This window comes from Anguilla rostrata, chromosome 16, assembly GCF_018555375.3.
Source record: "Anguilla rostrata isolate EN2019 chromosome 16, ASM1855537v3, whole genome shotgun sequence".
NCBI classification, from domain to species: domain Eukaryota; kingdom Metazoa; phylum Chordata; class Actinopteri; order Anguilliformes; family Anguillidae; genus Anguilla; species Anguilla rostrata.
Genome location: NC_057948.1, coordinates 22,203,108 through 22,216,376, shown reverse-complemented (window position 1 = coordinate 22,216,376; position 13,269 = coordinate 22,203,108). Strand labels below are relative to the sequence as shown.

General features: G+C 44.0%; 1 protein-coding gene across 2 annotated transcripts in view; it reads left to right on the top strand.

The window, feature by feature from the left end:
- Window positions 1-375: 375 nt before the first annotated feature.
- The window catches only part of abtb2b (ankyrin repeat and BTB (POZ) domain containing 2b), a 48,928-nt gene continuing 36,034 nt past the window's right edge, over window positions 376-13,269 (top strand). Inside the window, exon 1 of one of the 2 annotated variants that reach the window (XM_064312074.1) lies at window positions 376-1,724. In XM_064312074.1, the coding sequence (XP_064168144.1) occupies window positions 857-1,724 (868 nt within the window). In that variant the 5' untranslated portion in view covers window positions 376-856. Of the gene's footprint in view, window positions 1,725-4,459; window positions 4,681-13,269 lie in introns of those variants that run through there. The other variant, XM_064312075.1, reaches the window with a different exon arrangement.

Sequence of the window (13,269 nt, the reverse complement as noted above, 5' to 3'; positions counted from 1 at the left end):
AGCCGCATGTATTTACTTTTGGTGAGTGAATGAAACGGTTCAGAAAATATCACCATAATTAATACATTTAATAATTAAAATAGCTTTTGTGATTTTTCACATACAAAAATATTTGAGTAACATCTTTTTGCAATTGTATTGCTACTGGCTCAATGAATGGCAATATTTCATATGTGCAGAACTACGTATGACTCACGTGCGTTCTTTTATCCAGTTAATATGCTTGAGTTCCAACTTCACAAATACAAGAGAAACTTTTAGGATGTTCCAGTATTACTGGTCTGATTGGCTCTGAGATTACTGTTAGCTCGTGATTGGTGCGCACGTAGGCTTCCCTGCCACGCCAGCCCTAAGGCATGAACAGTCTGACTGCAAGCGTGGATGCTTCGTAAGCAGCCTCAGCGAGCTGCTGTCCGTGAGACACAGCACTTATAAAACTTCGCGACTCGAAGGACTACACTTGGTTATTCGCAATGGACGATCTGGCATATTTGCACGACTGAGGTGCTGGTTGCTTGAGCGTCTTGCAGTTGCAGAACAGTCATTCTAAAGATGAAAACAGACCTGCAAAAACCAGATAAGCAATCGTGTATCAGCCATTAAGGTAAGACATTATCTCTATAGCTTTTGTCATACATTCTGAAATATTTTAAGCGATCGACATTTGTTTAAACAAAGGAGAACGTCTTGAAGATACAGAAGAAGCTGAATTTTGTTTAGTTATCACTACATGCAAAACTCTACTTGCGTAAAGCATAACCCAAATGTCCAAGGGAAATTGGCGAGCAGTGCCTGCTTGTCAGTGGATATCGCCATAGTTGGACAGACAGCGCCGGACGCAAACAAATAGTGAAGAATGGCAGCGATGAGCAGCTCTAACATGAAGACCCTGGAGGACTTGACTCTGGACTCGGGTTATGGAGCTGGGGACTCCTGCAAGTCTCTCAGTCTGTCTTCCTCCAAATCCAACTCGCAGGCGTTCACCAGCGCGCCGCACCGGGGCAACTGGTGGTACTATTCGGGGTCCATGAACAGTAGAAACAACAGCTGGGACACGGTGAATACTGTGCTTCCAGAGGACCCCGAGGACATCTTCGCCAAGTGTCCCCGGTTGCCAGAGCTGGAGGAGTTCCCTTGGACAGACGAAGACGTTGGCAAGATTCTCCACAAGGTCTGTGGCAAGGGGGCCTTTTTTTCCACCGACACTGTGCGAAGGCTCTCCACTCTTTTACGTAGGGCTCTGATCCGAATTTCGAGGGAAGCGCAGCGGCTGAGCGTCATGCACTGCCGCTGTACGCGCTTCGAGGTGCAGAGCGCTATCCGGCTGGTGCTCAGCTGGGCTCTCGCGGACAGCTGCGTTTCAGCCACGGTAAAGGCCATCTCCCTATACAGCATGAGCGCCGGCGAGTGGCTGCGAAAGGGCAAGTCCACCCGCTGCGGGCTAACTTTCTCCGTGGGGCGTTTCTTCCGCTGGATGGTGGACACCCGTATCTCGGTGCGCATTCACCAGTACGCAGCCATCTGCTTGACGGCCTGCATGGAGAGCTTGGTGGAGGAGATCGGCGCACGGGTTCTGATGGCGGAGCGACAGCAGAGTGGGGACGGTGGCCTTCCCAGCAGCGCGCTGACAGTGGACGCGCTAGAGGGGGTTGTGAACAATGACGCCGAACTGTGGGGTGTTCTGCAGCCCTACGAACATCTCATATGCGGGAAGAACGCCAGCGGTAAGATCCCCTCTCATTTCAGTCACCTAAGTCACTTTAGCAAAGTTTTTTTGGGGGGTTTGTCAAAACTTTCACCGGTAACCGGTAGCTTTTTGTGGATAGGTTGGATATCAGTAAAATTAGTCTTATATAAGTACGTGCTGCTATTATATTGAATTAAACCATAGTTATTTCAAATAGTTACTGTCACGATGATTGGAGAGCGAGAACGGTTAGTGTTTACCTTTCGCGACGATGTGTTGAGGTGAGACCCATTACTCTTGATTTCTCAGGTATTTAAACAGAGGGAATCAGAAAACGAGGACATGTTCAGGTTATTTTACCTGTGGGAACGCTTACGCAGTTTGTAGCTAACAAGGGAAGTAATTAATCAGGACAGGGCTGTGATTTGCAGCCCTTGTCCATCAACAGTGTTTCAGGTTCTGGTGCTCGTAAATGGTGCTATTTGATTTGCAGACCCACGGAATAACAACATGGGACGAAATCCAGTCCCGCCTCATTACAAGGCCAAATCTGTTCCGAATTTCGGTATTTAAATAATGTTTCTCAGCCCTGCCCCCTGCGCGCTCCACGTGCCACATTTCAAATGACTGTGCAGGGCAGAGGTGCAGTGTCCCGTGGTAGTTTGCCCATTTTCCGTGCGGAAAGCATACAATAGAAGTTTCTTTGCTGGAGACCTGGTTTATGGTGATTGATGTCTGACAGATGTTTTTGCTAACAAGCAGAGAAGTTCTGAAACTTGAATTACTTTTCTAAGAAATTACTGAAAGTATAGCATTGTTATCTTCAATGATTATAAACGATGATGATAGTTATTGCAGGGATGGGAAGTCTACTCAAACTGTATTGATTTGGTCAGAATCAGCTTAACATCTACCTGCCCTGAGGATGCATTAAAATATTTTCACTCAATTTTCACTCAAAAGTCAGTGTCACATATTCAGGGTTTCCCCAAGGAAAATAATTAGTGGAGGGGTAAGTGCTCAAATGGTAAGCAGCAGCTTTAAGCAGCAAGCCATGGTTTTCACATGGTGTAGCTCACACCTGACCTGGTGAAAATATGACTACTCAATCCCAATTTGTTAAATAGCACCTGTGTGTCTTTTTCCCCTTCTGTTGAGATCTGAGACTGTTTCATTGATTTTTCTCCTTTTTCATTTTTCATTGATTGATGTTTGTGGAAGTGCAGTGCCTCTGCTATTAATACTTTTAGGAAACCCTGATATTTCAGTGGTAATTGCTGTGGTCATTGTCTCTGTGTAGTACTTGCATGTCATTGCTTGCCACGGTTCTGATAGGCTCTTTCTGTGTTGAGATATGGGAAATATTTTTGTTTTTATAATTGCTAGGGGTTTGCAGAGATCACAGTTTCTACATCAGTATCTATTCAACCAATACCAATTGTCTGTGTCTTTATTCAGATAGAAACCCAGAAATGGCATGCCTTAAACTAGAAGTTGTATTAACGAGAGATGAATCATGTGATTTTTCTAGCCTAATGTGCATGAACAATGCAATTGTTGGGCTTTCAAAATACCAAATTTGTCATCTAACACTGACATATCAATAATCATTACGTATAATAACATATCGTTTTGTTTTAAAGCTGTAGTTTACCAACAACACCAACCTAGATGTTAGGAATTATTAGCCTTTAGATACTGCTGCATTTTACAGTAGTCTGGCTGAGATGCACCAGACACTGCAGGTGCTGTGGGGGCAGGCAGCTCTGTCATATCACAACCAACCTCAGTTATTTACCTGGCCGAATCCAACAGTCATCAGAGCTGCTGCTCACTTTGTACCAGGTCAAAGTCAAGCAAGCTTGCTATTACTGGTAGTCTCTTTCACACATGTTCCCTCCCACAAATTATGTTCATGCTGGATATGGATGGTCCAGCACAAGCATGTAGGAAACTAAAAGTGCTCAGCAATGCACTATTGAGTTGAGAGTTGCTAACCCTTGCCACTTTTTTTTGTAATCAAATAGTTAAAGACAAATCAGTGTACTTTAAGATGGAAGATTTACACAGCATTTATTTCCCTCTAGTTGTGTGTATATGTGTTTTTCTCTGCAACAGACCTGCCCTTATCCCCCTGCTATAGTAGAACCCCAGCGACATGAACCCATTGGGAATGGAGGTTATTCAGAAAACAGGAACTGTTTATAACTTTGAAAGTGAAGTACACATATTTTCATATGAATCATTTCCTGGAATGGCTACTTGCCTAACTACAGACTTAAAAACTCCCATTTTACCAAAAATTGTTTTATAAGTTCATAACTAATAATCAATCAAGCTGTAAGCAGGATCTCATAAGAATTTTTTTCCCAGGGTTTTAATAAGACAGCTTAATAACAACCTGTCCTGAAAACTACTGGCAAAAATTCTACCAATTCTCTAAACTGAGAATTTCTGTTGTATTGATGTGCACATAGTTGTCCTTCATTTTCAGTACTGCATGCTTTTCTTTCTGAACTTTCTTTCTGTACGTTTGCAGAGCGACCCCCACACCACTCTCAGTGCAGTAGTCCCTGAACCATTACAAGAAAATAAAAATATATATTGTAACCTGGCCTCTCTCTCTCTATATATATATATATATATATAATGTTATGGGAGTGAGTAAAACCTTGAGCAAAGGAGTAAAATACTCAGTAATTTCACCAACCAATGAGGAGTGTTTGTTTGTTGTGAGGTAACTTCCTCTCGTCCACCTAAGCCCCACCTTGCTTCTCTCGGCTTAGTCACTCTCTTATGCCGTGCGGCCGGTTGATGGAAAGTCCGTTTTTGTGAATTGAAATGATGGTTTCCCTGTGGCTTACCCAAACACATTCTCACTGTATACAATGGTCCTTTGCTATAGTCGGATTTTATTGAAGAAAGGAGGCCGCAGATGAGGAAAAATAAAAACTTATCTACAAACAGTGACAGAATATGGAGCGAATGCGAAGGTAAAACGCCAAACATTCGGCCTGGTAGGCCTTGATTCCAGCAGTAATCTCAGTGAGCCTACACATGAGGCCCAGTGCAAAACGTGAACTTGTTCGAAGGTAGTGTGCGAGTTGCATACATTTAGCTCAGTTGCAAATATATCAGCCATTCCTGAAGGATCGGTGCATTGGCGCACGCTGCTGCTGTTTTCAATTTGCGATGCGTTTGTTGTAGTTCTTTCAGAGAAACCACGGTGCCTTAGGTCCGATTATTTTGTTTGTGCTAAATCACACGACTATAACCCCGAGTCAGCATCCTGATTAGACTACATAATCGCGATGTTTAGCATAGCTTTTTTGGTTTAAATTATATGCTTTTCAATGAAAGCATAATGTATTTGGGTTTATGGTACTGAACGAGTAGTGCGTGGCAGGGGTCTCCACAGGTTTTACACGCGCTCCTGTTTCATTGTAGAAAAGCGTCTCCTTGGCTGGTTACTGCAGTGGAGCGGGAGAGGGCAGGGTGCTCCTGGGAGCTACAGGGCCGTTTCTCAAGCACAAAAGCTGCTCTCTCATGTGCTGAGCAGGCGGCGCACATCTGGAAGTCTTTAAGGCAAAGCTGACTTCTACGGCTCCAATAACAAGACTGCCCACTTTTTAAATGCCTGCTCGGTTTTTTTTCTTTCCTGTTTGTTTGTTCGTTTCACCAATGTCCTTCTCGTGAATGAGTTGTTACATTTTCTTAAACCGAATATTTGTCACGCTACATTTTTTGTAGCTGCCAGTTTTAACTCTTATTTGGCCGTTCACCTAACTTTCGGAGGTCTTTAAAACGCTGGGGTGCTGTTTTAAAGTAGTGAGGAGATTGTCCCTGAAATTAAACGGCACGATTAAAGAAAATGCAGGTTGGCCGAGAAGTGCAAATAAACAAGTGTAATAAAATGAACAGAACTCTGCCTCTGTCTGTTATTGACGCACTTACAGAATAGTGTTTTTTATTGACGCACAGCGTTCATCTCCGGTATTGATTGATGAAACCACAGGAAACACAATGCAGCATGTTTACTGGCGCTTTCCTTTCACAGAAATTGAATAGGAAAATGTTCTATTTATTTTTATTTTTACTTTGTTGTGTATATTGGCGTGGGCCAGGGGAAATCCATTAGCGAGTCGTAGTTGTGATGGTATTTTACATGGAAATTACTTGTTTATTGACTTTTCATATTTACTTTAATTTTTGTGTAGTTTAAATTGCCAGGGGTCTTAATGGCCGTCTGCATGTCTTATAGGTTGCACAGGCTATCGTCCAATTGTCCGTCACCAAAGGCATGGACAGTGGCACTCCACACTGCCCTGGTTTCCCCAGATGGAAAAAAAAGTGCGGTTAGAAAAAATAGATCTTGAGTTCCACAAAACTGGCTAAAAATGAAGCCCGTCTTGAAATGTATTATGCAGCATGAGGGAATTCTTATAAAATGTGATGACACAAGCATAAACTCAGTCATGTGTTCATGCATGTACACATAAACTGATTTGTATATACCCATACATCATCCATGTCTTCTGTATGTATTGTATGGCTTGTGTTTAGCAGGCTGTATCAAGACATGCATAACTGTTAGGATTTTATTGTAGTACAGTTGCACAGTTTAAAGAACCTTCCCAAGGGCAGCCCGGTGCAGATTCTCTTAGGATTCAAACCCACAGACCTCTGGTAGCAGGTTAAGTTTCTTATCCTTCTTTCTGGACTTCTGTACTCCAAATAGGTGTCTCCAGATTCTAAAATGAGCCCGCATCACATTTTCCCAGTGTTAGGTGTGGTTTTAGAGTATACATTAATTTTTAAACATGTCTTGAGAGGTAAGTGCACATGCAACCACTTTCACCTTTTTTATATATTAGGCCTGTATAAATAAACTCGGGGAGAAAATACGGATATGTTTCTGGTTGTTTTGAGTGCTGTGGTGAGAGCCGTCTTCTATACGACATGGTTTGTATGAATGTGGTGTGAGTTAGGCAGCTGGATTGTGGTCTGACCCACATCTCAGCTCCAAACAGCAGGCATCCTGAAAAAGCTTTTAATGAATCTGCACCAATCATTAGCCATGGGAAATAAATGTTTTCTTCAGTATTTAGCCACAGCATTTCAAAAATAATAATCTGATAACTGAGACCATAGCTCCCCAAAGAGGGAGCATTTTCCTCTGTGATATCAAGCATTATCGTATTGTGCATTTCCTCCTTTAAAATAGTTGGTGTGAGTCACTGCTCTATTTCCTGGTGTGGAGAGTTATGTGATTGGCACAGATTATAAGATTTTGGAGGCAGAAAAGATCTGCAGCATGCTTTTGTGATTATTTTATGGAAAGGGAACGATTGCATCTTTTTAAAATCCTCTCCTGGTCTCCAGTGTCCTGGATTTCCTATTTAAAAATAGCTGGGTCTGTTTTGTTAGTGCTGAGTTCCGCGGATAATGAGGGCAGCAGAAGTTTCCTCTCTTGCTGGCAGGGTTGGTTGTGGAGGGCAGACACCGCGGTACAGCTGTGGCCACCTGTGCATGGTGCTGTCCAGGCCCCCTCTGTCACGTGGCATGCATTTGCACACTCATGTGTTCTTTCAGTTCGTCTCTCACTTTCACTCTGGTGTCACAGCTTGTGTACAACACAACCATAGAGATCCAAATGCCTTTTAGGCAGGACAAGTTGCATCATGTGGTTAGAGCAAGCCTCCTATGCTGTCAGCAGTGACATAATCATTTGCATGTGAGACAGGTTGAAGGACACTCCCTCAGTCACTCATTCACTCATTTGCTCACTCCCTGAGTCACCCCTTCACTTATAATCTCATTCACTCATTTGCTCACTCCCTGAGTCACCCCTTCACTTATAATCTCATTCACTCTCATTTGCTCACTCCGCATTTTCCTCTCTCGCATTTCCGCTCTGTATTTCTCTCGCAAAGTACTGGGTTGTTGAAGCGGGCGGGTGGATTCCGATTTTGGAGAGGTTGGAATATATATTCGGCCGGGCTTGAGGCTCGCCAGCTGTGGAGGCTCCTTAATGAATCACCACGGTAACCAGGCCTAGACGGGAAGTCAGGGGCAGCACGGGAAGATGGCCAACAGTGACACAATGGCCTTCGTTTTTCGATGAAGGTTTTTTTGACAATCTCAGCAGAGAAAAGGCCTATCTGTCCTTCCACTGGGGGGAACGGAAAGAAGGAGAAAAGAAGGAGGGGGATTGGAATAATAATTGGGCCACTTTTTGGGGAGTGCTTTTCTCATTTTCGGCTAATTTCTTTCAAGCACAGGCATGTTGCTGGGAAATCGGAAACCTTTATGACCTGACCTTTCCATGTGCCAGGTGGACTCATGTGAAGTGCTCACTTGTTAGAGGTGTGTTTTGTCCTAAAGACCCATTCATTTCCAATCACATGAAACCCCTCTTTCAGAACATTTCTGCCATCTGGAACATGGTTAAGAAAGTTGGTTGAGTTGTTGGATGATGTCTGTGAGCTCAGAAAGTCTGGTCTTAACTGTAGACTTGTTGGTTGAGTAGCTTTGTAACCTTTTTAGCATTGGAATAAAAAAATGCTAATATGAAAGATGTACAGTTTCCTCATCCCAATGTAACTCCTGAGGTTGATGTAGTCTGTACAGAGCTCAGAAAGCTGAACACTTGTCTTCCAGAGTTCCTTTGCAGGTTTTCCGAATAATTTCCACCATGTCGTACAGAATTGTTTGGCTGCATTAACATTAACGCTCTTGCCCCCTAAAAAATCCCTTTAATTTCCATTTTCAGTGCTTTTAGCCATTGCAGTTCCTATCACTGGCTGGCGTTTCCCAGCATGCGTCACTGCTGGCCCCTGGTGTGGTGTTGTCATGAGTGGAAACCCCAGCTGAGTGGCTGTGGTCCACTGTGGTGGCTCACAGCATTGCATGGCTGTAAAATTTAGCTCTGCATCGTGGCGGGGGTGGAGAGGCAGGGGATTTCTAGCTAAGTGGAAGCAGGTTTACCACTAGGTGGATTCACCATTGACACCCCATGCTGCGGGCTCTGATTCGATTTGTGCAACCAGCTCTGGCCAGAATAGGATTGAGTTGCACCTCCATCCTCCATCTCTCCCTCTCCTCCTCTTCCTGCTCCCCTTGCCAAAGTCCCATAGCTCCACCTGCAATTTCCAGAGGGGCTTTGAAGTAGCCTTGCTTGTTAGACCCGTTATCCTCAGATGTGAGACGATTCCGGAGGTGAGTTATTTCTTCAGACGAATCATCATCTCGTATCGGTAGGGCTCAAATTGCAGGCAGGGATTTGAGCCAACTCAACCAATGACCTGTAACAGAATGCTTCTGAAGCCTGATAAAGATTTTAAAGTTTAAAAAAAATCTTTGTTTCAATTTGATATTTATTCAGATGATACTATTAAAAGCATGCATTTGCATTAATTCATTTGGCTATGCTTTTCCCCAAAACCAATTGCAATGCCCTTAAGACAAACAACACCCAAAGTGTAAAAAAAAAAACAGGATGACTACAAGCACCAGAGCAGAATAGGCCGTAACACCACAGATGTTCTGTGAAGAGCCGACCAGAATTGGCCACGGTCCACGTGTGTGGCCTCATATTAAGTATGTGAATTGAATCTTCCTGTGCAAAAATAACGAAAATGGATCCGATTAAAGCAAACGGTAATGGCTTCCCTCTGTCTTTATTTTCGTCTCTGTCAGACTGTGTTAAAAGACACGGCCTTGTGTCTCGTGTCTGTGTTTGTTTTCCCCCGAGGGGCGGGGGTGGGGAAGGCTGTGTGGAGCGTTGGATTGATGTGAGTGTGTGCGTGTGTGGTGGGAGGGGGTTGTTGTTTGGGTGGTGTGTAGAGAGGGGCACGGGGGCAGTGAGGTAAGATGCTGCTGTTTTAAAACGGGCTGCAGTGTGTGTAAATACAGAATTTCTACTTCAAATGCACTGAACGTTGAGGGCTTTTGTTCCAGTCTCCTCTCAGCAGATTATGGGGTGACACAGAGGGACAGGTTCCCAGTGGAACTGCACAGGAAAAGCAAACAGCGTGCAATTTTGGTTGGGCCTGCGGCCGGTCACGCATGTCTTAAAACAACACGCTAGGCTGAGTGGGCACGCCCGGCAGACAGGACGCAGCCATTTGCGTGTAATAACGTAATGGGGCGGCGGGAAGTGGGAAATCCCCTCAGATAAATGCGTTTCGGGCTTCGAGGTCCCTCCTCACCAGCGTGGCACTGCAGGCTTTGGCTTGGAGGGCTCCTCAGAGGTTAGATCCCCGTATGAAATGTTTTTCTTTTTCCCAGCAGATGGAAAAGTGGCCCTGGAGGTAGGGCTTCCCCTTATTCACCCCTGGCTGCCTGCTCCTCTGAGACAGAGCCTTGGGATCCTCTGGTACTGCTGCTTGCTGCCGCCTCAGATCGGTGTTATTTAATTGCCTTCAGGAAGCTTTCCAGCCCAGTGAGCTGAACTTCTGCAAATTTAGCCTTGCATCCCCAGAAGGTCACGGCAGCCCTGAGTCATGTTCTCACTGAATTCAAATAGTGTGTTAATATTTCCACCGTGGAGAATTCAGCTCTCCTCCCGGCTCTGGTCTGTCAGGGCTGGCACGTGCGTGCGTGAATGCGTGTGTGTGCGTGTGTGCACATGCGTTTGTGTGTACATGTGTCTGCGTTTATGTCTGACTGTGCTTGTGTGTTGACTCTGCATGTGTACGGGTGTTTGTTCATGTGTGTATATGTGTGACTGTGTCTGCCCGTGTGTGCATCTGTAAGTGTGTTTGATCGTCTGTGTGTGAGTGTGTGCTTTATGTAAGCACAGTGTAAGGCCACTGTTAACTGTTATATACTGGCTTGTCCTTGGCTTGGCTTGTTACCCACTGCATCTGTCTGCCATGTTATCCTTCTAGAATAGTTTGGAATTTTGAACCAGCCCTTGGCTGATGTGCAGTGCCAAGGCCTCCAGATTTGACACTGAGTCAGCTTTATCCGTATTTATTTATAATCCTCTTTTAAAAGTGGAAGCCTTTGGGTCCGTAGCGGTACCTCTGCTATGAAACAGGATATATGGCAACACGGTTTGTGATGCATGCATAAGGACTGCATTGGGTTATATTTCACGGGTTGGCTTCTGGAATTCATTAGGATTTGCAACTTACTTCTGCTTTTGAGGTATGCATAATGTCATTTCAAGTTCCACTTTTGTAGTTTGCAGAATTTCTTTTGCTCCTTATAGAATGGTCTTTTGGTGTGCAAGTTGTGTGCTTAACCTTGGTTGTCTTATTGCATTAATTTTTGAAAATGGATGCATTTTCAGACTGTGTGGCATTTAGGGCTCATATGTAAAGTGCAGGCATGTGCAGACATTGTGCATGGGGAATTTAGGGCATATCTGTAAAGTACATGCATGTGTAGACCATGTGCAGGGATAGTTTGGGTGCATCAGTGTTGTTTTGAGCTTTGACCTGTCTGTGCCGGATCTGTCCATGCTCTCAGTCCTGGGGTTTACCGATGGGCACCCAAACCCCAAACAACCTATCCGGAACCTGCTCTGCCTGCAGTCCTGGGTCAAATATGAACAGAATTCTGTTAAGATTAGTTGAAGATTTAAAATGTAGGTAAAATAAAAAAACAAAATTTTGGTCGAACCCTTCAAATTTTCAGTGAAGGGTGTTAACTTATCAAGCAAAGCATTTGATGAAAGAAGAAAGTTCTCATTATTGGTGAAAATTATTGGTCTAAGGGGTAGGTATTTTTAAATTATTATTTGACCTAGATCTGTCGTGCCTGCTCATTCCCAGTGTCTGGGTCATTGGATGGTCCTGCAGGCATGATCTTGGATGGGGGGTGTCAGGCTGTTCCTTGGCACCCCCCAGGATGGTCAGGCTGTGGAATGCGGCTGTGCACTCTTTTACGACCTTGTGGTGGAAGTCTGGGAGCAGCTGCTCCTGATAGACTGGTCCTCTTTGCCTCCTGCTTGTCAGCATCTCCTCAGGTCAAAGACAGTGTGATGTTGAGGGAGATCCAACACATGTTTCTGGCAGAGAGTGTTTAATGCTGAAGTTGTATTCAACACTAAATCTCCAAACCTATTAGCTAAAAGCACCTAAAGCACTATATATACTAAGTCTCTCGCTTACAACACCTGCTACAGTGCTTAATAATAACAATAATTTTTATTTGTGTAATGCATTTTCATACAAAGAACTGCTACCCAGAGTGCTTTACATTAAAATGATATAGCTAATAAACAAGACAAGAAAAATGTAAGACAAGAGAGCTAAAGTGTAAAATAATAATAGTAATAACACTGTGTGACAGGTTTATGTAGTTACTACTGCTACTGCTGTGACAAATGACTTGGCATCATCTTGTTGCCTAAACCTTCATTAAGTCAGTCTGGATACACGTCATTTGCCATACACTTCAATGTAAACGGCCGTCCCCCAGCTGGCATCAGTCTCTTTGATTCACTTGGTGTTTCAGTTGCGACCTGCCAGCGTCAGCTGCATATGAAGTGTTGTTCCCTGATATAACGACTGCTCAGCTCAGCTGGTGGACCAGAGACTGAGCTCTAAGAGAGTGCGTGGTTTTTTGTGCTCCCCTAAATTCACAGCATGTTAATGTGAGGAGAGGGGACCGCAAATACAAACTGGCATTCCAAAAAAACAAGTTAATTATAAAAACTGGTAAAACAAACCATAAAAAACAGGCCTTATGTGCGGCCTGTGTACACACGCCAGCCAGTGTACGCACGCTAAGCAGATACAGCGGTAATCTGTTCTTTCTCCTTGAAACTGAAGTTTTGCTGGGGCCTTGGATGCCACTCAGCTGCTTTTTTCTTGCCCAGCATGATTTGCTCAGATTTAGCGCTGGCCGTGTGCCAAGATAACCCTGTTTGCTCTGACTGTGGACGTCTCTATGATTGAGTGCGCTAGGCCACGTTTGTGTGCATGCTCGTGTGCTGGTCTGCTCCGGTCATGTTTCGCATTAATGTCGATTGTGCTTGGGCAAATCGTCCGGTTACTGTAGCAGCTCCGCGATGGGCTGGCTGGATCCAATCAAGTCTTATTCTTTGCTATTTCTTTCTTATATTTCACGGGTACACTTTCAATGTACACATTTGGCAATTTCCATCTGCGGTTTCATTTTGGAACTCGGCAAACTAACACAATTGCATGCTAGCACGTTTATTTCATAGTGAATTCAAGTTGAGGATGAATTTTGATTGAATGCAGGCCTATGACACAATCGTGTGAATGTGGTTACTGTCGAGCACATGACATGGTGATTAGTGCAGAATTATCTCAGACTGGGGGAATTTGGTTAGTTGTTTTGTGAGAAACCGGGAGGGCTTGAGTGTCATTAAGCATAGCCAGAAATGCTAAAATAAATATCCATCAATTTCTATATGTTGCATATTCAATTTAAGGTTTGCCTGGTCTGTTAGACCTGGGTCAAATAGTTCAAAATACCCTTTCCATTATTTTTTAAATATGCAAGCATTCTGAACAAAATTACTAGCACAGTGGGGTATGCACAAAGAGGAAGAGTTCGCTTTGTCTCTGATTGCTCTTTCTCTCTCCTTGCTCTTCCTTGCA